We start from the raw sequence: 23,849 nt of genomic DNA, 5'->3' as shown, positions 1-23,849 counted from the left end.
GAAGTGGTAAACAACTCTAAATACTACAGCAATTACAATAATGTTCTCTTCTTCAAGTTGAAATGTTCTATAGAACTCTCAGCCAATAGGACCATCTGCGTTTGCATGGTCTTACGCCCAGAAAACACAGTGGCAAGAACTTTTCTCTCTCATTCACAGTTCAGAGCAATGCAAAACAGTTTAACATTTCCAACTAAGGGAAGTGAAGCAAAAATGTTTTATTTTTCATATTTTAAAAAAATTATTTAGGGGGCCTAGGGGTAGCCTGGTGAATATAAACAGGGTATTAGCATCCCAAAAACGAGCAGAACTAAGGATAACTGGCTTGGTAAAGACTTAAAATACTAGAAACAGATTCAAGCTTGTTGTGTAATGATCTGATCATCTTCCTACTGTGCTTTTTCAGATCTGCTAAGGTCAGTGGCCTTCCACCTGCTGCTGTCAGTGAACTAATTTTAAGGAGTCCATGGAAAAAGCTAAGAAAGAGAAACCTTCTCCCATGTTTGCGTGCAAGCCTGTTCACCCTTCTCAAAATTTTTAGGGAAACACAGAAAATCCCCTCAAAGCTCCCCATGGTTAAAATATGCTATTCTTTGGCTAAAATACGCTATTGTTTAGGACTCTTTGTCTAGGTTAATTAACTGGCGACTTACAACATCTACTTGTATTCCTACATTCCCTGATATACACAGAGCTTCAAAAATCTCAGCATGGAATATAAGATATGATTCATTAATATTTTCCATGCTCTCTATAAGCTTTGAATAGAAGTCACTACAGTGCAAGGAGGTAGTAGATGGTGTAACTAAAAGCTGGATATCCCCAACACCTTCTCTGAAAATTAAGTATTTAACTATCTAGAAATATTAAATCTGAAAGAAGTGTAAAATTAAATTGCTTCACTTATGTTGTAAGAGCAAAAATCTAATGACTTCTCAGAAAACATCAGAGAACTCAACCACAAAAATATTTTGAATTTCTAAAAAGCTTCAGGGCATCATATTTATTATCAAGAGATAAGATAGCACACCAAGAAAATGAACAACCCGACTCCTTCATCACATTCCCGATCTGTAATATTCTAGAAGAGAAAAATATTTACTTCTAAACTCCTTTTGCAGAGGTCTATGGCACAGACCATCAGCCAACTATGGATTACATGAAGTTAGGACTGAAGGTAGTTCAAACACGTGCTCTTCCTTAAGAGGGTTATCCATGGGCAAAGCATGTAGATTTGCTCAGTAGAGAGCTAATTAAAACTGCTAGGATGCCTCCTGCAAGAAAGCTCTAAAATATTTTTCCTGACTTTGAAGCAGCAAAAGACCAAAAGGTTCTCTCAAATGCACTGCAGAAATTAAACTGTTTAATCAACCCAAACCCAAACAGAAGGCAAAGGGCTGCCTTCAAGGCAGCTTCAGTGGTCTACTACTTTACCATCACACCAGAAATACATCACACCTGAGATACTCAGCCTATGCAAAGAGTCCACACTGTAAGTGAAGTACAGAACAAAGGAGTACTTCTAAATGGGTGCGCCATTGCTCCTGTTGCACTCCCTCCTGGCCCTCAGCTTTCCTTGCCTCCCCCAAAAGAACAACCCTTTCCTCCACAAATTGAGGTCCTACTGCCCGAAGGGTAAAGGCTGAGATATCATCTTCAAAAGAAGGCGGAGGTGGGGGGGACAGATGGGGACAGACATGACACACAACACAGCAAATTAAGAGGTCTGCTTATCTGAAGGGATAATGCAATGTGATCTTTTATTGACTGCTGTCCAATTCTGACAGTAGAACGGAGATCTAATATTTCTGAAGTTTATCAATGTACCATACGACTTAAATTAAGATACCAAACCCATACATTTGTGATTACAAAAGCAAGAATTATTTATAAGGTCCACAATAGTGTATGAACTTCATCAAGATTAAGAAAGGCACCGGAAAACAAATACTTTGTTTTGTAAGACTGTTAGGTGACAGTATCATGCACAGATGAAACCAAAATTGTTAGGCTATAAATACTTTATTATGCCTGTATCTATTTGTCCACCTATGAAGAAATAACATTCGTCAATTGAAATGCCAACTGCATTTTGCATAATGCAGAAATAGCTTCCTGCATTGTTAGAGGGAACACTGAGACCTTACAAGAAAATCAGAAAATTATTTTTAACCATAAAAGAGTGAAGTTCTGAAAAAGTCCACCTTTTTTTTTTAAAAAAAAAAATCTCCAGTGGAGATAAAAAAAACCCAGTAAACTTACAGCTTGTTAGCTTAACTGTTTAGGCAAAGAACTGGAGAAGACAGAAATAAACAGTGTTTGAAACGTAAGCAGAAATGAAACCAGTCCTAGAATATCTATTTACTGGCACTTGTAAGGGAAAAGACAGAGAGGACCAAAAGGAGATCTAGCTATTTGGTCAATGACTCTTTCTATATATCACAGTAATACAAAGTTCAATTTGTATTACTAGTTCAATTGCTCAGCTGCCGTGTAACTTGACTTCTGGGGTAAGAAAGAAATATTCCCCAATGTAAGGCTGATAGGGTTTACTGTGATAACCTCAACCTCTCTACAGCAGACTCAGCTTTCACGAATCATCTTTGCTCTCCTCCTGTATCACATTAGAATAGTGGAACTTTTATTGGAAAGTAAAGTCCTGTGTTATACATAATATAAAACTGAGAAACAAAACAGAAATCTCAGTAATCGGATTTTTAATGGAGTGAGGGGTAGGAAAAAAGGAATAGGCGTCCTGAAAGTAAATTTTAGAAATTGCCTGAAACTTAACATTTTGAAAGCATATAGTTTAAAAGCAGAGAAAACAAAGTTTCCAGAATAATTTCTTGGCAGCCATACTTTAAAAATTTGTGATGTCACATTTTGGGGCTGCATTAATACAGTAAATGTATTTTTCAGTCTGTATGTACATGTATGTTTCACTCGGTTACACCAAAAGAAGGCAGAGCAGGATATTTCTTTATTCTAAACATCCAAAAGTAGTCTGGCAGAAGTTGTGAAGCACTTATGTAGAATTCATTAACAACTGTAAGATGCTATGCACTAACATATGATTACTAATCCCTCCAAGTCAGGAGTACTGTTTCAGAGTTATTGCGAGAATTAAGAGAGCAGATCATAGAATTCCTAAACTAAAGCAGTTCAGCCTTTTAGCAGAAGTAGACTGCCCATGCCCTAATGCACACTTTAAGGACAATCCATTACCGTCATTCCCCTCCCTTCCCAGTCATGCCATCAGCTGAGAAACAAGGCCATAACATCATCAAAATGCATACTTTTCATGTCATGCACTTTGGGTACTCATATTCATTCAAGCATTCAAACAGAGCCTGCCTGCCTGCACAGCAGGTGACGGGAACTGCAGGCAAGCTGAAACTTGCATTTTGATCGCATGATAAGAAAGAACTGCAAGATCACTGGGAAACAACAATGAGGGAGGAGGCTGCAAAATTCTGTCAAAGCGTTTCTGGGAACAAGTGAAAAGGGACCACAATACACAACAGTCATTGATATCAGAAGAGTATCTGATTTTAATACTTTCTTTTGCTAAATGACACATGTAAATGACCAGAAATCTGGTCAAGATCTGTCTTCGACTTGTTTGGTAGATAAAACAGCAAAGCTCTGAGCTTTTTACTTTCACTAATTTCCTCTTTAAAAAGAGTCGGGGGGGGGGGGGGGGGGGGGGGGGGAAGAGAGAGAATTCTTGAAAAGTTTAAGACAAAACGTATTTTTAGTGTTAGTGACCTATTTCTGAAGAGTTTACTTGATGACTAAAACCATTAACGAAAACATTTGCCTTTCCTCTGACAAAAAGACAGCTTTCTATTCTTTTCCCTTTAACTAGTTAAGACATTTTGTCAAAAAACCCCACGTCTTGGTTTTCCACATCCCCATCAAGAGTGTGGCCAGTGATTTGTCTTGAGAACTGATCAATATCCCAGACAGAACTGGCCAAGAGCTTTCCAAATAATCAGATTTCTTATTTATTTTAATATGGATTTATCTTATAAACATAACACTAAATTCAACATTGCTGAATTCAAAACAAACTGGTAGTTGTCACTATAGCTTAAGTCTTTTTCCATAATAATATTAATTTGAAGCATGTTCTTTGTCTGCAACTCACCAAGGTTCAAACGACTTGGGCAATTAGAAGGAGAAAAGCTCATTATGATTCTATGATTTTGCCCAAGCTCTAAATCAAACAGATAAAAGGAATCTTTCTGTCAAAAACTACAGTATTCCAATTAACAGAACATATTATTCAAATTAAAAACACTGAGCTAACCAGAGCTCTTTTTTTGAAACAAATTTAGGATTTATCATCATAACTCTCATTAACGTTTTCAGAATTAAGGCAGGGCTGGCAGTCAAAACTGCACACTCCAAAAACTGATGTGGAAGCTAATAAAGGCAACTGACATGGACAGTAAGATTTTCTTAAGATTTGAAAAATGTCTTCTCAATACAGCCAGGTCATTAACTTGGTATTTAACATCCTTGTCAAGGTGAGTTGCTAGACACTTGCACTAACATAAGTCAGGGCAGTAGCATCACAAGCTTCTGCAACATCCAGGTAAGCCATGAAGGCCAAGGAGCAATTTGTTCCCTCTTCAGGAAAAACCTCGAACAGTGTATGAAAGCAGAGCAGCTTTAGCTTGGCCCTTCTAACATTTTAATTTACTCTGAACAAAACAAAAGTGTCAGAGGGAGAGGGAGGAGTACAAACTGTCCTGAAGTACAGTTATTTAACATGATTACGTGCTTCTTTGAGAAGAACTATTTGATCTGAGCACTGTCAATAGCTTGGTCAGCTATTAGGTTTGCTGGTTTTGCTCACCAAGAACAAACATGCACAACACATCAGGAAAATATACAAAGCAACTGCATCTCCCACCCTCCTAGATTAAGCCACATTTCCTGAGCAGATGCAGTACTGCATTTAGCAGGTGAAAAGACAGCATAAAGAAGTCAAAACATGTCCAGTCTCCTTGCTGTAGTTAGTTGAAAACATGAACTACTTCAGGTCATTAACAGTTGTTATGCCTTGGAAGATACTCAGAAGTGGTCTGTTTGACACAGATTGTCCTATACAACAGGCTAACCACCTGCCTCACATCACATGCATGAGTTTTGCAAAGAAAAAGATAATTTTATGTATGTCAAAACCACGATTTGAGATTATCTGTATTAGAACAAGGTTAGAAAAGAAGACTTAGCAAGTCCCAGCCAAAGCTGTTCCTAGCATCTAGGTTTCGTTTTGTAAAAGAACGCAGATAGAATTGTTCACAAGGTACAACTTGTAATACAGATATATGAAAGGCAGGGTTAAGTGAGGTGGCATAGGAATGGAAGCAACCTAGCCGCAAAAGAACAGAAGTTAACTCTCCTAAGCAGCAAGATAAATCAGGGTTGCACAACATTGAGCTGCCATGGCTAGGCTACTTGATGTACTCAAACCAATTCATTTAAAATTACCTTTTCTACCTGCACACTATACTGAAAAACTGCAATACAAATCCATCATACCTTTGTAGAAAAAGCTCCAAATAAATTATTTTGGGAACAGAGAAAATGGTCCTTATTTTTGAAGAAAGGAGAAGTTTGTTGGAACTATCCACTGGCATAGTAATAATGTAGGATGAAACCTGTGCTCAAAGAAAGTATCAAGGTTTGGTTCCTCAGATGCTGAGTCAATGAATTAAAGCAACAGTGGACACAATTTAAAAAGTGCCTACTACATACAGTTAGCTAGATCAAACCCCTCAAACACCCTGAAGAACAGACATCAAGGTCAGTATCTTAATTCACCAACATTAATGACAGCCTAGGGAAACACGTTCTTTGATGACCACATCTCGGGTATTTATAATGTTAAACTGAGGGCAGTAGATAAAAAAATTAACCCCACAGAGAATCTGAAAGGTGTCACTCAACTACACTGATAAGGACTCTAGACTTGACATAATAATTTTCCATATTCTGTTCATGAAAGAAAAAATGTCTTTGTTTGCAGGATGTTCCAGTGACTTGAATTCAATACGCACATTTTATTAAGAATCAAAGGACTATATAAAAACACGTACATCCTGGCATGCGAGTAATTATGACAGCCACAAATCTAGTAGCAATCTTTAACATTATATAACTGCTAGACTGTACAATAGTTGTTATTTGTCAGATCTCTCAATTCCCATATAAAATAGCATTCAATATCAAATCTAGGATTTAAAAAGTACGTGTTTCCCAAAAGCATTCTACCAATCATTCTGCTTTTAACACACCATGCCCAAGTGGTAGACTTGACCAGCAGATTACTCCAAGCCTGATGTTTACCAGAAAGTTTTCTTACTGGAACTCATGGAAGCGTTTCATCATTTATTATCAGCTACCTGAGGGGTAACGTAAATGTGTCTCATGTGACGAACTCCTCTTGTCAAAACTGCTGGATAGCACTGCCAGGCTCAGGTGACTACTGCCTATTTTAAGGTGGGCTTTGTAGGTTCCAGTCTGATAACACTGGCAAGAATCGTGCCTAAAAGCCTTACAACATCAGGGATTTTTGGGCACTAATGGCTTTGGACATTTATCTACTTCATAACAGAATCACTCTAGAACTAGATTAAAAGAACTGTCCCTGGCTTAATACAGTACACTAATTTTAGCGGCAAGTTAGTAATTCAGAGATTTGCCAGGAGCAAGATGGGACATGGCTGGGTTAAATACTGTTTGGGAGAAGTGGCAGAGTAGCAAGGTGCTATCTGTAGAGTGAGTTCAGTCACCAAGAAACTTTGGCATAGTTTGCAAGTATTTTTTGAAATAAGGAACCACCACTGTCATTTACTCATGCAAAATGCTGCTAATGTTACATATATAACTTTGGAATAATATTTTGCATATTACCTACCAGGCATGCAGCATCAGATTTCAACCACTTGATGTACTCCAAAGTCAAGAAATGACAAATCACTGGCACTGCTTGGTAAAACCAGATAACTTGTCAACTGCCACTTGCAGCAAGGACTTGGCAGATACACATTGGACTATACCTAAAATTTATTCTCGATGTACACAAAACCAAGGATAATGAGTCTAAACAGACATCCCAATCACTAACAATACAAGGCAGCCCTAGAAATTTTGCGGTTTTGGACAACATTTGACTGTCTTTTCTCCTTTTGCTTTTTCTTGAAAGAACAACTAACAACTGAAGTGTACAGGCAGAAGGTAGGGAAAGATTTACGAGATCTTCATATCTGATATAAAGGACAAGCAAAAACTTAGAAGTTCAGTACTGACACACAGGAGAAGTTCCAAATACTGCTGGAAATAGCAGTCAAACGGTAAAATACAGCAAGTAAAATTTTTTTGCTGAACAATTCACAAAACGGTTAAAACATCTCAACCTGAACTCAAGAAGACTGGTAATAAAGTGAGGGAGGGGACTGTGCTGGTATTGCACATGAAACTATAAATCAATAGAGCTGCTGGTATAGCTATACACAGAAACCAAGTGTTTGGAATACAGAATATACTCTGTTGAGGAAAGACAGAAATAAAGGAAGGGCAGCTTTACAGATACCAAGTAATGCTGTAGATCACAAGAATAAAAACAGTGTGGAAAAAATCTGAGTCACAACCATTTTAGGAAACAGTTAGAAGGGTTTCCTTGGAGAGATCTCTCATGCTGTCTGGGTCAGATTTACCCTCAGCAAGGTTGATCATGACAACTAAGGGTCCATTAAACAAACCTAGATGCAAATTTTCAGAATTTTAAAGGAAATAAAAGTAGGAAGGTAATCTGAAAGTGGGAAAACTGCAGTGTGGGTTTGATTACAAGAATACCGTTTTAAGTTGATGCCTCCCATAAATAATCCAGGAGAAATTATAACAGGTGATTAATTTTGTGTAGATACAGAACAGACTAAAATCATGAATGGAAAAGAGTTTAGGTTTGTTACTTTGCAGTGGCACGTACATCCTACAGCATATGGAAGACAGACATGCTAGAACACCTTTAATAAAATAATTCATTTTCTAGACAAAGGAACGTTTGACACAGCATCAAATAGGAAACAATTTCAGTTGGAGGAGGTGTAAATTAGTTCCTAAATTATTAAAGCATTTAAAGAGCTGGCTAGAGGTGAAATTCCTATTGGTTATGTAAAAAAGACTGAGGGTTGATGCAAAATTCGTGGAACCGAATATAGACCAGTTTCTGGGACCGAGTTTACTTCACATCTCATTAATATTGTTGGCAGGAAATGCAGGAGTGTACTAATGAAATATGCTGATAAGGCAAGCTGGTAGACATACTGGATACATAACCAGATCAGAGTATCATAAAATGAAAGCAGGATAACTTAGAAGTAGAACAACAGAAATAGGATAAAATTTAAAAATGGGATGCAAGACCCTGTATGAATTTATAAGGGATTCCAAATGGAATATTATCACTTGGGAAAAAAGAAAGAAGAGAAACGTCTTGTACTAATAATCCTAAAATGTTTATAAGCCAAAGTGACATGGTAAATGAGACTGTAAAGCATATCAGGGAGAGAACTACCACTATCATTGCATATGGTGCTAGAGAGAATTTGTTTGGTATACTATGTAGTATTCAGGCTCTACATTCAAGAAAAAAATTCCTACTCGCAAAAGTACAGAGAATGAATGCTAGGGAAATGGACGGTCTTGGTATTTGCCCCATTACTGCTAATATCCTACTGCTGGAAAGTGTGTGAGAGCCGGAGAAGGACTGACACAAGTGAGGTGTTGCACCCCTGGCTGTATACACAAAAGTGTGGAAGGAGGAAAGAAGGCTTGTGGATACAGCCATGAGGATGAGTGCCTGCAGAGAAGACGCCCTTGGCTCCTGCTATGCTGGGCTCATCTGTCTCTGGGTTTGACAGCCAGGAAGTGCTACTTCACTTTCTCTTTATCTGCCTTCCCCAGATCTGTGTAAAGTAACATCAGATAATCCTGGTCTAATTTACGATCCAACCCCCCAAAGGTTAAGTAACTCGGCTTACATAACTGAGTCAAATAAAGGTTGAAATAGACTATGAATGAAGTATGCAGCCAAAAAGGAGAAGAAATAGCCCAAGAACAACTGGATGTGAATTGACCACAACTGACCAAAATCATGACAACCATCAGATGAATGTTGTTGCAAAACCCCCCTAAATTAGGAGTAGTAGAATCAGAAAAACAGATGCTACCTTGCACAAGCTCAAGTTTTCGCACACTAGAAAAATCTGAAGTACAGTTTAGGGCACTTACTTTCTACTGGGAAAGTGAATGCTCCCAGTACATAACGCTAGCAAGCAGCATGGCATATTGAGCCTGATAAGCTATTCAGAGAATAATGACAGGAACTACCCAAAGAGTCAGAAGACTACTAGATGACAGAGTATTTACAGGACCTGTAGCTTAAAGAATGAATTTGCTATGGGTAAACTATACAAATCAAGGTAGCACCAGATACCGTCTATTTCTCTCCCTGCCCCGGCCCCAAAAACCCCAAACACCCCAGATATATTCTTAATACAAATTAAAAGCTGTAAACTAGGAAATGTCTAGAAAAAAGGAAGAGCATTGGAGATGGATATTAAAATTCTAAGCTAAGATTCTTATGTAGCTACAATTTGAAATGGACAAATTGGAATACTCTGGCAGCAGCCTATTCATGTTAGTTATCAGTGATTACAGAAACAGAATCTGTGAACTGATGTGTAAGTATTCTCTATAACTATGAAACTTGCTTAGCTTTTCATTGGAAGTCATTAGCTAGAAACGTATCTTCCAAAAACCAGAAACTTGAAATTGCCACATGTTCCTATTGTTATCTTTCAGATAGATTTTTACAACCATATACCAGAAAGTGTCAGATGACCAAAAGTATGCAAAGAAACTAAATAACGATCATCTGTGTCACATTAGCAGGGTTTTTTTTGTTTGTTTGTTTTTTAACATATAAAACATATAAAGGTCCTTTAAATGAGAGACTGGAACCCTGGAGTATATACAAGTTGATGTATATAAGAAAACACAGCACAAAAAAAATTTGGCATGCTGACCTTGGTATTTCATCTTCTTCCCATTCAATGAAAGATGCGCTGTTTGAATTTGCTGGCAAATGAATTCTATGACGTTTACTTACACCTGATGTATCATCTAGAAAGAAAAACAGAATGAGAAATGAATTCATTTTATGCAGCAATATTTTTTACACATATAACTATGTAATTGTGTTTATTATTTAATACTACCAGTCCAAATGCTCCTAAAGAATACATAGCACTGCATGGTATCAGCTTCAAAAAGTAACTATGCTATCATTTAAATGATTTAACTTTCTTTCTAACAAGTAGATACATATAAAAAGAAAAATATATTCTCAACACACCGACATTATTAGAATTACATTTGCTGTGTTCTAGTCATATCTTAGCCTAAATTCAATCTTTTCCTATTCACGTGAGTTTCAAAGTAAATCATGCGGAGTCTGACGTAAACTTCAGAATTCCCAAGTGTCTGGGTCTTCAGGTCAGATCCCAATGGAAATTAGAAGCTAAAGAAAACACTAAATTCTGCTTCACACTTTTCCTCTTTCTTATCTGTGAGCTGAAAGAGAATACAGAATATATTCCAGATGCAGTGGCAGTAGCAGTAAGTGGAAACCTGCAGCGAAGGCAGATGTTGTCTGACCTACAAATAAAGAAAACACCATGTAAGTTTGCTCGGAGGTCTCAGTGTAAGGAAGTATGCTCCGAAGTCATGCTGCAGAAGTCTCCTCTGAAGATTTACTACCTCCCTTGTGGTCTCCTCCTGAATCTTCCCTTTTCAGAGGAAGGAAAGACAATATACACAGGATGTGGCACAAAAAAGAAAAAAGCCCAGGAATGGAGTTGGGGGAAGCAGAATGGGAGAAGACCTTGAAAATTACTCAGTCTCCCACTTCTATGTGAAAGACCAGCTTGAACCTTGAATTTTCTCAGCTATGTTGGTGTCACACACTAGCATGGGTTTTTTGTATTAAATTTACCTTTCACCGATAGCAAACACTTTTGCGTTGGTTAAAGATGCACTAACTGAACAATTCAATTGTCAGAGACTTTCAATAAATAAATATTTGTTCAAATATGTATTTTTATTCTACAATTTTAAAGTAAATTTCATAACAGAATCTTGCCAATGTGAATTCTACTACTTGGAATAGCAGGGACAGGGATATCTCATGTAGCAAAAAGCCATGAATAATACAGTTACTACAGAAGCAACTGGGAAACACCATGTCAAAAGTGCCTTAGAATCTACAAATAGAAGCAACTGAAATCCAGCAGGCTTAATTAAATATGTTCCAGACCAATCCTACTGCACCCAGACTAGTTCCTGCAAACCCTGCCCCTACATCAGACTCCTAAGTGCACTGACATAGGACACAGATGCTAAATTTACACTGGAAATGTGGCACTCGAGTGTGGTGAAACAACATGCTTGGATTTACGCAGGAGCTAACTCACATTCAGCCACACCTGCACTAAGATGGTCTGCACACTGTGATGCCTAAGCAGGTGATTCCAGAAAGACAACACAAAATATCTGATCCCATTTGCACAGACCCAGCTCAGACCTAGTGTAGCTTAGTGCCTGTGCTGTTCAAAAGCGACGACCTGACCCTGGGCAGAGCTGGTGCAGGAAGAAACACAGCCATGTTTTTACTGTGTGGCATATTGGCTAATTCTCCATATTAAAATGCAATCTGACTGTGCATGGAAGCATCTCTTGTTATTTTTCATCTGCAACTTGATTATTCTGAGTTGATGAAATGGGACTGAACAGATGTGTATTTTAAAGGAAAATACATCACAGCAGCTATGCAAGATTATAGGCCAACTGGTAAAATATATACTATTATTTTTAAAAATCATACGCACTTCAAATACCACACCAGAGCAGTTTCAGTGCATTAACCCCTTTTGTATTCCCTATGAACCCTACTTCCAAATACTTCTAAAAATTGAGGCTCAAATTCCCATATCAGTTTGTTTCTTCAGTAAAGTTACTCATAGGGATAGAGATTTAAGGACACTCAATATCCCCCTTTTCTTGACATGAAGATCTTGAAAGACAGTAGCAGTGACACATCAAGGTCTTTCAGAGTCATATTACAGAAGAAGATTCAACTACTGAAAACAAAAGTTTTGTAATAGTTTTAGTGGCATGTGATGCACAAATGAATTTGCAGCCTTCTTCCTCACTATCCATAAAGACAAGAACTTGAAAAAAAGAACTCCCGCATCTTCTGGATACAGGCTGATGAAGGCAGAGTATTCCTGCTACTACAAATTTGCCTGCTGAGCGCTCTCATCCTTCAAAACAGTCTGCGTATCTCAGTGAGAAAAATACCAGTGGAAATAGGCTCTTGAGGCTGCTTGCTTACATTTAGGAACAGATCTATTATTGAATTTTCTATGCCTTGCCAGACCAATTTTTATATCATCATCTGCAAGGTAAGAAATGTGTTTGCTGCACATCTTTAGGCAAAGGCTTTTACTGCCACCTAAGAAACAATGTTCAGCCTGGCCTGCATGGCACAAACTACATGACTAAAATGAATGAACACCCCCAAGACACAGAAGCCGTGGGACAGGCAGGTAAGCGTGCCTCTCGGTTGTAAGCAGAGGCTGTGCCTTCTACAGCACTCCAACAGGTCTGAGCTTAGAAAGGATGGCCCTTCTCAGGGCTGCCGTGCAAGGACTGCCCTCTCGACAGCACTGCCTCTGTAAGGTTGTTCCAGGGACAAAGCATCACACTGCATGTTTCCAGAAGGCCGCTCTGGATGTTTGCAAGGCGAAAGGTACCTGACTATACTTCCTCAGGACTGAAGATGCTCTCTCCATGGCTGAGCTTTTGTCCTCCTACAGTTTTGACACCAGCAAAAAGTGTGGCCTATAGTTGAGTATGAAAAGAGGGGTTTTTTTCAGATGAGAATCAGTTATGAAACCTTATCTATTGCTATCTGAATATATATGCATAAAAATAATGGGAAAATTAAAGTCAGCATGATTCTTCCTTGCTGTTTACAGACAGATACTTTACCATTCTTTTCAATTCTTGCTTTAGCTGTAGGAACAATTATGATTCCAGTAAACAATACTTATTTTTATAAATGTTAAGCACCAAAGACATTATGGTTTCCCTACTGTTATCTTCCCTTCATACTGAAGCATTTATATAACTTTATGGACGTTCTTGCCAAACTTCATTTTATGTTAGTGTGTACACTCAAAATGCCAGACTAATTTTTTAAAATGAAAATTTGAGATACCTCTTTTGCTCAGACGTTTATATTCCAAATTTCACCCTAGAGCAAATGACCTTAGTAGAAACACAAGCATTTCAATTAAAAACTTTGTCAGCAGAGCATAATGATTAGCCATAATTTTATAAATACACTACCATAGCAAAAAAAAAAAAAATTCTAATTGATACAGGGATCAAAAACAAATGTCAAAAAATTAAAACAACAGTATTAGTACGCTAGCTTTCATGTAAATTATTCAACTAAATACCAACTATTTTTTATCTCCTAACTTGAAAAGAGATGAGACCATCTTGTGAAAATGGTCATAGCTGTGCTGCTGACAGAACACATGTTTCTTGATATATAGCATCTCATTTCAGAAAGCAGACTCCTCCTCAATCCCAATAAACAGGCACAAAAAGGAAAAATGACAGAAAGATACACACTGACTTTGTTTTGTCACAGAAAGCAAACTATAGGGAAACAACACGATACCCATTCAGCCACAAACTACGGCAAAAGTCTGACAGCTAGTGACAAAATGGCAGTTTTTAGCCTTCAAAAAAATTATTTGGTCTTAAGAAATAACACCTTACTTTTTCTCCTTGCCTTTCTGAATTTGACAGCAGCCAGGTTTATTAAATTCATTCCATATAAGTTGTAGTCTATAAAGAGTTGAAGGAGGTAGGAAATATGGGCTTCATGAGGCTGGTAAGATTTGTTCATTATGGCTCCACCTTGCAGAAGCTCACATACTCTAAAATTAAAGACAATTAGGACATAAACCAAAAATTATTTCAGTACAACAATATTGTTATTTGATTTTATCAAACTATAAAATATTGAAGCTTCTTAAATTTTGCCTTAGTTGTATTATTAACTTAAGAATTTTGTTTTCACAATAACAGACCCACAAAAATGATCTCTGCTAATAATGATTCAATATTTGAGTGTTAATTACAAAGGAGCCATGAATCCTCCAGCTTAAAGGGAAAAAAAAAAAACCCCAAACCTCTGAAAAAAACATCATACTATGTACTATTCCTGCAACTGATCCAAAGCCACTGTAGTCCATGGAAATCTTTCTACAGAGTAACTGTGGCAGCTGTATACCTACACACCAGTAACAACTTTGAAAGTCTCTCTAGTTCTCCTTAACGTATGTATGAAGATGTCCTGCATGGTTTTTAAAGTTACATACTATATACACAGAAGCAGTATTTTAACAGCTTCCTAGAAGCATGACAAATCTGCTTTTTTAAACATCTACACATTAAAAAATAACTGCAGGTATTTGGATAATTATAAATTGGTGTGATAAATTTATCTCAAAGTAACAGCATATATCTATAAATCAAAGAAAAGCACTAAGCATTTCTAAATGCAACAAACTGGGTTAAAAAATTTAAAATTTTATACAGAAAAATCAAAGGAATTATTTTAAGCGAAGTGTCAGTCCTTATTTGGATATGAGTAATTCAAACATGAGAAGCTCCAAAGTTCAGGACAATTGTCACGTCATACATGCATATAGATTACACCAAGACAGAAATGTAACATCAGGCAAAATTTTACTAGCCTAGAACAAAAACCAGACAATCCTATCTTATGATCATGTATTAGATCTTTTAAAAAAAGTTAAAAAACGTAATACTGCACACTCAAGGGATTTCAGTTTATGCTTGAGAAGTAATTGCTCCTTATTTGTTCCTGAATTTACTGCAACTATTGTGACAGTAAGATTGAGATCAACTGTGCTTTCACTTAACAGAACATTACCCTATTGAGAAACAGAGAAACTGTCTAATAATAAGAACTATCCAGTTTCCCAAGTATATTTTAAATTTAGTAATGGTGCTGGAATTGAAAAACTTAAAAACTACCAAAATCCACTTCATAATATATGAAAGAGTACTACATTGTTCTCCTGTTTTCCTTAAGAATTACAGGAAAAGTAACCTGATGCAAATTTGTTCAAGTGTTCAAGAATTACAGTTAATACAAGACAACTAAAGGCAAGTATATTTTGGTCTTGCTTTCCTAACTTGCTACTGCTTTAAAAAGAATACTGGTGTGCTTAAAATTAGCAATTTTCTTATGTGTTTTGAAAAATTTGGACAATAATTTTGTTGCTTTTATTTTGTTAAGATGTAGGTGAATCTTGCTTCAAAAATTGACTTTTTAATACAAGATATAAGGAAATCAGCCAGTACTTCATATCACCACATCCTTACCTTTTTACCATTGCAGGGTTGTAAAGATAAATCTTCATAAACTGTCTCTCCTTTTCATGGTAACCATAAAAAGGCCTGGAGAGGAAGAAGTAAAAGCAAGAAGCTAGCCAGTTATGCTGTGGCATTTATTCAACCACATTTTACTATAAGGAGTATTAAAATCCAGGGGAAAAAAAATTAAAAGATAAACTGCATATCCAGGAGAATGAAGATTCCCACATGTCAGGCCAAAGGGGAGCACTACATTACTATATAAAATGTTAAAGATAAAAAGAATAGGCCCTATGCATGTCAAAATAAAATAAAAAAAAAAAAAAAAAAAAAGAAAATTAGAAGGCACTTCTGGTTTAACATTGTCTCTCACTTTCCCCACATGTAAACACACTGATGGCATACCCATCATAATAGTACTTTTAACAAATTTATTAGTGCTGGACTGCTTCAAAAAACAGTGTTCAGCCTTTCTGATAAATGCTGTAACAAAGTCCTTAAGAACATTAATTCTGCAGATCAGGTGTAAATGAGTAAATACTGGCTGTGTAATATAAATAACTGAACAAACAGAACAGCTTAAAAGAGTGAATAGCTGCCCCTTTTCAGTGATTACTTATCATCTCATGTGCTAAATGAGGCATGAATCCTGAAGAAAATAGGATTTGAGAATGCAATTAAAGAATACATAGCATAATGAATATGTCAAGACTAAACTGAGGTTGAACAGGCAGCATTAATTCTGGTATTACTTGACTGAATTACTGACTTTTCAACATCTAGAATTTTAATCTAATATAACATGCTTGTAAAACAGCATGTTAAGGAAACAGGCCATAATTCAACACATTGCATGAATTCAAGAAGTCTACAGTTTGCAGTAATCATGACCAAGTCAACAGAAATTCAGGAAAGCATACATTTAATGTTACCTCTACAAAATAAAATCTTTTTCTCAAAAATATTTAAAAAAGTAACTGGGATGCTTACCTGCTAAGTCTAAAATATGAAGTTCAGTACTAAGAGGGATTTCAGCCCTAAATTAAATGCAAACTCAGCAGAACTGCACAACTACAGCATTAATACAGCTATCCTTAATATGGTTAAACATACACACATTTAGTATCTCCAAAAGTTAGACTGAACTGTTTAAAAAAATGTTTATGTTGTTAAAACTGAGCTAAGTTGAAACAACAAACTTAAAGCTGTTAAGCTGAAAAGGAGGAGATCAGATCTTGCATAATGAATCAATCTCTTTCTTATAGAGATAGTATAAACCTAATGACAGGTTATATACATTGAGTTATAATGACTTAATGTGCTGTAGGCATGTAAATTAAAAGCTACTTTAAAAAAACAAAGTCAGCCCTTGCATGGAAAGTGAGCCATACTCACATTGACATGGCAGCAGGGAGAGCAAGATTTACAACACTTCCAAGGTTAGCTATGAACACCTAACTTTAACTTCACAATGCACAAGGACAGCATATTTTGCCTCTTCTTTATTGCCAGACCTCCACTATGTTTGGAAGTTAATGCAGCAAAAATCTTGTGCTAAGCTTATGAAGGTTTAGCAAACACCTTTATTACATAACAATTTTCCTGCTAATGAAGAAGAGAAGGGATAATATAATCTCCAAGACTTAAAGAAAAACAGGTTTCTCACCACGGAGACACTATAATATGTATGAGCAGAATCTGACTAAGGTCAGAACAGAGGAACACAAATGGATTTGTGTGACTACCTAAGAATGTCTATCTACCCAGGTAAAGATGAAGATGTTTTACAATTTCTGTTAGGTGCTTCCCATTAGCCTCTTAAACAAGCAAACAAAGTAGATGAAACACTCTTTCCTATGCTTGAGGCAATGAGCATCTGAGTTTCAGTAATGACTGTTTTGAAGCTGTAATGCAAGAGAGGTGAAAAAGAGGCAGGTTCTCCTAATCTCTGCCTGTTGTTTTCTCACCGATTCGAGGAAAGATTGTCTCCAGCAGTTTACTCTGCCCAGCTTTCACTGTTGCAGCTACCCTACAATTCACGTAGTTCTCACAAAAAGAACAAAAATAAGAAATCTGGTGGGTTACCTTCCTTGTTACTGCAAAAACACATCAGAAAATTGTGATTAAAAATTAAAAAAAGTTATTGTAGCCACTTTACTAGCAATATCTAGAAGGTACCACTAAAACTGGCTGGGAACAGAAAGATTATCTTCCTAAACTTAACAGTTAGAAAGAATATATTTCAAAAGTGCATGGAAAAAAAGAAGTAAAAGATAGTACTGCACAGTAGTGAAAATCAGCATTTACATTGTTTTGAAGACGAAAAATTCAATGCATGTATAGACTAAATGTGCTCCTCCAGGACAGCTTCCTATTATTCACTATGATTCAACATGTTTTTCAGTCCTTGGTTATGCAAGTTAAACAAAAATTGATTAAGAGAATCCTCAAAATGTTAACATTCAATAATACCATATAGTTCTAGCAGTAGTAGAAGGCTACACCACATAAACACAACAGTCAGCTTGACAGATAAGTAAATTAATGTTTATGAGTCTCCACTTCATGGCCTGTGCTGCTGGGAGAATCAGATGGATAAACATGACCTGACAGTCTCTGTGATGTGCTTCCTAAAGGGGCCATCTTAGATGAACAAAGGAGACCTAGAGTCAGGTTCCTGTAAGACTGTGCCTGGTCACAGGGAACCTAAAAGAACCCAGACAGGTAGAAAATGCTGGCTGGAAAGTACTGCTGTAATAGCAGAGACAGAAAAAGCTAAAAGGAATAGATTTGGAAAAATGATAGACACTAGGATCCAAGTTTAGGAAAAAAATGGCTGTGTCAAGCGTTTTGGGGAAAACCTGTTGATTACGTTAAAATCAATGCAAGTTAGAAGAGTTATTTAATAGTTGTACAGGCCTGCATGAAGACACACATGTTGGAAAAGAAAACAGAAAAGCACTGCAGTCACCCAAGTCCATAGTAATTGCTTCTATGTAGTACAACTGCAAAAACATTTCAAAACAAATAACCAAAAATCCTAACAGGTCATACTTACATTCCAGATACTAATGACACTTTGAAAACATGTTGAATAGAAGACGATGGATTGCCTAAAGCCACATTAAGTGCTCTGTCAATGCTGAATGCCACTTGACGAAGATAGTATTCTGGATGCTGTCCAAAACCATCATATGGTACATAGAGGTAAGGAAAGATACCATGTAAGTGGAGACAAGTCTTCTGACCTAAAAAGAAAAGGTAAACATTTATTTTCTAATGACTGCATCTTTTTCTTCTTTCAAGCAGTCCCTAAGTTTGAATTTTTTCAGGTTATTTTCAGGTTCTGCAGACAGGATAAATTTATGAAACAAGTTCAGGTGTATTTCAAACCAAAGGTACCAATTTAGTACAGTACTCACATTTGATTCGTTGACAAAAGCAATACAGAACAGATGGGGTTACATGACACACACAGTGACAAATTCTGCTGTTATACAAGCGTAATCCTAACAATTTTCTTTATAGTAATAACACAACACCTCTCTGAGAATAATTTTGTATACTGAGTCAGGTTTCTCAGCCTTTGTGAAAATTCTGCCGTATCAAAATTTTTCCCATTGCTCACTGGGATAAGCATACAACCTCTCAGAAACTAAAAAGAACATCCAGAGCATCTAAGAGGCCATTCAAGATTCTAGTTATTAAGGCATAAGTTGGGATATGGAAAAACAACAGGTGACTTTCAACTTTTTAAATCTGTGGATCCCTGAGAGGTGTCTACAGCATATGCAGATCTCTAGCCTTCTAACAACACACTTAACTTCTCAGCATTAGCTTTCATGAGTCTGCAGTAACAGCAGAATGAAAAAACACACCATGAAAACCATTGTACTAGACCACAGCTTGAGCTTCTGCTTCAGACAATGCAGTACAGTGATGGGGAGTGGGATCTCCCAAACCTACCATGTTTTTTGGGGGGGCTAGTCTCAACTGTAATGCATGTTCTCTTCTTTCCTCACCACAATACAACACAGCATGCACTCACTGCTGAAACTAACATCAGGTCCTGCTCGCCACCCGTCCAGCCCCAGAAATCGTTCATGACTTCTCACTGGTTAATGAAAAAGTTTCACAGAAAAATACTATATGAACATGTCACTGATTAACCCCCACCACACTATCTATCATTAGATAGGCCAAGTATATCATCTTGCATTTTGTTTGGGTAAACTCCCTGCATGAAGATAGCGAAACAGTATCTAAAGGCAGTGCTTTCATCAACCAGGAGATAAATATTACAGACAAAGAGGCAGCACAACTTCACTGGCCCACAAGACCAATGAAAAGACTTCCAAAAGTCCATTCTTTCAAACTGAGATTATTTCTCAGCAGGTGGAACTTGCCTGAACTATTTACACTCATTCATACCCACATTAGTGCACCACTGGCCACCCAGTGAAGACAGCTGTAAGTACATTTAAGCATAGGAAGAACAGAGTTTCAGAATCAAGTCTGCTTCCAAATTTTTATACTTGTGAAATGCATGCCTCCAAATACCATAAACAGGATAGCATTTTTTTTTTCCTGGGGGTCATATATTGTTCTTTCTTCAAATATTTATCAGACCTTCACATAGCGCCTAGAAGTGAAAGAAAATGCTCTAAGGATGGTAGTACAAGTCCATTTTCCAAGGTTAATTTTATTCTTCCTGTAAGTCACCCCCATCAAGTCTTTTCAGCAATGTTTAAATGCAAGCTATATATGCATAATGTTGAGGTCATCATCTATGATGAATTCTGCCCATGCTTTTAAACTATTTCAGGAGAAGAAATTTCTTATTTATGTATTATGTATTTCAAATAATAATACACTAAGAAAGAGAGGAGACTAAAGAAAGAGAAACTACGAACCAGAGGGGTTTTTTAATGGCAAAATACAGGACAGTAACAGCTTTATATCGCAGGAAAACCTCTGCCCCCGTAATGTGGGAGAAGTAATTTATTAGTAGCACGTGAACTGAGAGAGTATCGATCTGCGCAGTGGTAGCAGACCATTTATTTTCTGTACTGGGTCACCAACAAATCTGAGTGTTTACTCATGGGTGTACTTAAGACTGACTTTGAAATAAAGGATTCCCTCCCCCCAATATAATTAACAGAAAATTAATAGTTGTTTAAACCTCCACAGTTCCTCTACTGAATTTTTGGGGGGGAGGGCTTTGGAATTTTTTTTTTTTTTTTGGTTGGGTTGGAATGGGAGGGGTTGTTGGGGTGGTTGTTTTTGGTTGTTTTTTTTTAAATGTATGCCAGGATCATGTTCAGGGAGAAATTCAAATGAATTCATACATATTATTTGTCTGAATGCCTACTGAAGCTTTCAAAAAGCAAGTGAACAAACCAACCCACTCCAAACTAATTTTGATATTGGACCTACAGACTAACAATTTCTGGCAAATATATAGGTCTATACCCCCACGAATTTTATAAATTCAGGTGTTTTCTACCTACAGCTTGTCAGTCAAAATCAGTTCTGCACTTACTTTTTTTTATACTAACAGCTATGAACTCTTGTTCTTTCTGACAACACTTTAAAAAAATACCTTTGCTTTAATGGTTGCCCAACTACTCTGAGTTACAGTTAATTTATGTTTCCCCAGAAACAAAATTACAAAGCCCCAGACTAAATAGAACTGGAGTACAGTCTAAACTTACTGTACTTAAATTCAGGTTCCTTTCAAGTTATGCAACACAATTCATTAATAATGGTTTTATAGCTAGCACCTGATTATTCAAGTTAATTAAATTAAAAAACCAATATATCCATTTCTACTGCAGCTATTTAACAGTTCTTGCTGAACTGAAATGTCATTTTATTGTTGAATAAAAATGAACATGTACGAAGAAAGCTTCCTTCTATTTCCTTCTGTCCCCGTCCCCTGTACTCCCCTCTATGTGCAAAAAACCCATGAAAAACACCATAGCTTTCAAGTGACCAAAGACTCAAATTACCACCTTACTCCAGGGAAAGCTTATAAAACATACACACTGAGCCGCTTTTCATTTTTGATTCTGCCAAGAAAGCAAACAAGCCACCGCTGATCTAAGACTCCTAGTAGGCCAGCAGCTGTCAAGTTACATGCGTTTATACAGCTACTCACTTTGATCTTTGTTAGTATTGACTCATTTACCATGATATTTGGTTATACTTCTATTTTTATTTACAGTCCACATTACTACAAGTCTTACCCTGCTAGCGTTAAGAACAGAACCATTTGCTTCCATCATTTATGTAAAAGCATCAAATTGCACCAAATGTCACGGTGTTGAGTCTGAAGCCCGGACTCCAGTAATAGCAACCACAGTTTGCACTAAGCCATTACAAATTCTGGTGGATTCTTTCCAATAGAGCCACAAGGAGAAAACAGATCTACCCACTGAGGATCTCAGGCCACACAGGCTCAACAATTAACATAAATTAAAAACTTGGCTTGGGATAAGGTTAAGAAGTTTTATGCTTTAAATGTGTCAATCTTATGTTTCTGTTTCTTTTCAGAGATACAGACAGAAGCAAATTTGTACCACTAGAACAGCAGAAACAGCTACAGTGACCAGCAGATGTTATTTTTATGTTTCCCCAGAAACATTTACATCTATTCATCAGTTTCCTTTACATCTGTAGAATCAATGGAAGTGGTGCTCGACAGCAGATTCTGCAGAAAAGCCATACGGTTTATATGATCGCTCTCCTCAGAATTTCCCAATGCAAAACTGGATGCCTGGAATTGATTCCCAGAGTTTTCAGATGGGACAGGCCACTAAAATGTTTCATGCTGTGGCCTCATCATGGACCTACTGCGCACGTGTATCACAACCATTCTATACACAAGCAGTACATATGATGTCCCCATTAACAAATGAACATAATGAGCATGTAAATGCTAGGACTGGTGGTGATAATAGGTTATCAGCCAGGAGGAGGCTGCTGCCCAGACAATTTCTCTGGCCCACACTCTCTTAAAGAATGGGGTCTGCACTGGTTGAATTATCTGCAAATCACAGATCAAACATCCCAGTGTATGACTCAAGGGGGTTGCTGAGTAAACATACAGAAATCTAGAGGTAAAACTGAGACTTATTCACACGTCTTTTTCAGGCACTGAATGAAGTGGTGAATGAAGGAACACAAAAAGTGCTGCTATAACACAGAAAAGAGGCAATACACAAAACCTTGAGATATTATGAGATACTCAACTAGCAAACTGGCTATTTTCTCTGAAAAGAAGAAACGAAACTCCAAACTAAATGTCAATATAGATGAATAGCCATAATAATAATGAGTCAATACTTCAAAATAATATAAATGCAATATTTTCAGACAGTAAAGAAAGTGACGCCACTCCCCAAATCCATACTTAGCAAAAGCAAGCAGCATAAATGTTACTGAAGTATTAAACCAAAATATAGCATTTTGCATACTTGAAACCCACAAGAGATTAAGAAAGCCAGCCTATTTTTCTGAAGATGGTTGCCATATGCATTACTATTAGGAACACGTACCAACCACAATCCTTGAGCTACTGTATCATTTAAAATATTAGAAGAAAAATCTGTAGCAACCCGGAGACAGAAAACTTCAATAGAATTAGAAGAGAACTGAAAGCAGTATGATAAAGGAATGCAAAGTTGCTCAACAACTACTCAGGAAGATGCAAGAACTGACGTCCTCTGACCACCAGAATGCTCAGCCATACAGGATGATCTAGTATGGATAAAACTGAGATGCAATCTATACAGAATCACAGAATGGCTAAGGTTGGAAGGGACCTCTGGAGGTCATCTGGTCCAGCCCGCCCTGCACAAGCACATGAACACCTAATTTCACACTACAACAAGCTAGAGAACCTGAGGATTATTATTCAAGTGTCCTCAGAGAAGTGCTTTTTCACCCTTTGAAAAAATTGATTTTGCTTTAAACTTCTAAAAATTTCTTTCCGCTAAAATCAAATTGGACAAATTTCTGTAGAAAAGAAAAATTGTGAAAATTATTAATAAGGGACTTTACTGTATTGTCCATTTCAGGAATAAAGTTTGCAAGCAAGTTAGACAAGGAACACCTAAAGATTCACCACAGCTAGCACATGAAAATCTGTATATGTATTCGAGGAGGAAAAGACAGAAGTCCATCTGTTCTGGATGTTGTTCCACACATAGATGACTACCTGCTGGCTCATATTCCAGCAAGGGGAGAGCTCATGCAGATACTGCCTCCAGTTATCTCCTCTGGAACAC

At 37.0% G+C, this 23,849-nt stretch overlaps 1 protein-coding gene across 1 annotated transcript in view; it reads right to left on the bottom strand.

Moving 5' to 3' along the window:
* The window catches only part of REV3L (REV3 like, DNA directed polymerase zeta catalytic subunit), a 133,141-nt gene that overhangs the window by 61,386 nt on the left and 47,906 nt on the right, over nt 1-23,849 (bottom strand). The window contains exons 2-5 of the mRNA XM_075706686.1: nt 18,617-18,806; nt 15,568-15,642; nt 13,930-14,090; nt 10,104-10,200 (exon numbers count right to left, since the gene is read on the bottom strand). Of these exons, the coding sequence (XP_075562801.1) occupies nt 10,104-10,200; nt 13,930-14,090; nt 15,568-15,642; nt 18,617-18,806 (523 nt within the window). The remainder of the gene's footprint in view (nt 1-10,103; nt 10,201-13,929; nt 14,091-15,567; nt 15,643-18,616; nt 18,807-23,849) is intronic.

This window comes from Pelecanus crispus, chromosome 3 (assembly GCF_030463565.1).
Source record: "Pelecanus crispus isolate bPelCri1 chromosome 3, bPelCri1.pri, whole genome shotgun sequence".
Lineage (NCBI taxonomy): Eukaryota > Metazoa > Chordata > Aves > Pelecaniformes > Pelecanidae > Pelecanus > Pelecanus crispus.
This window is presented reverse-complemented; position numbering and strand designations above follow the sequence as displayed.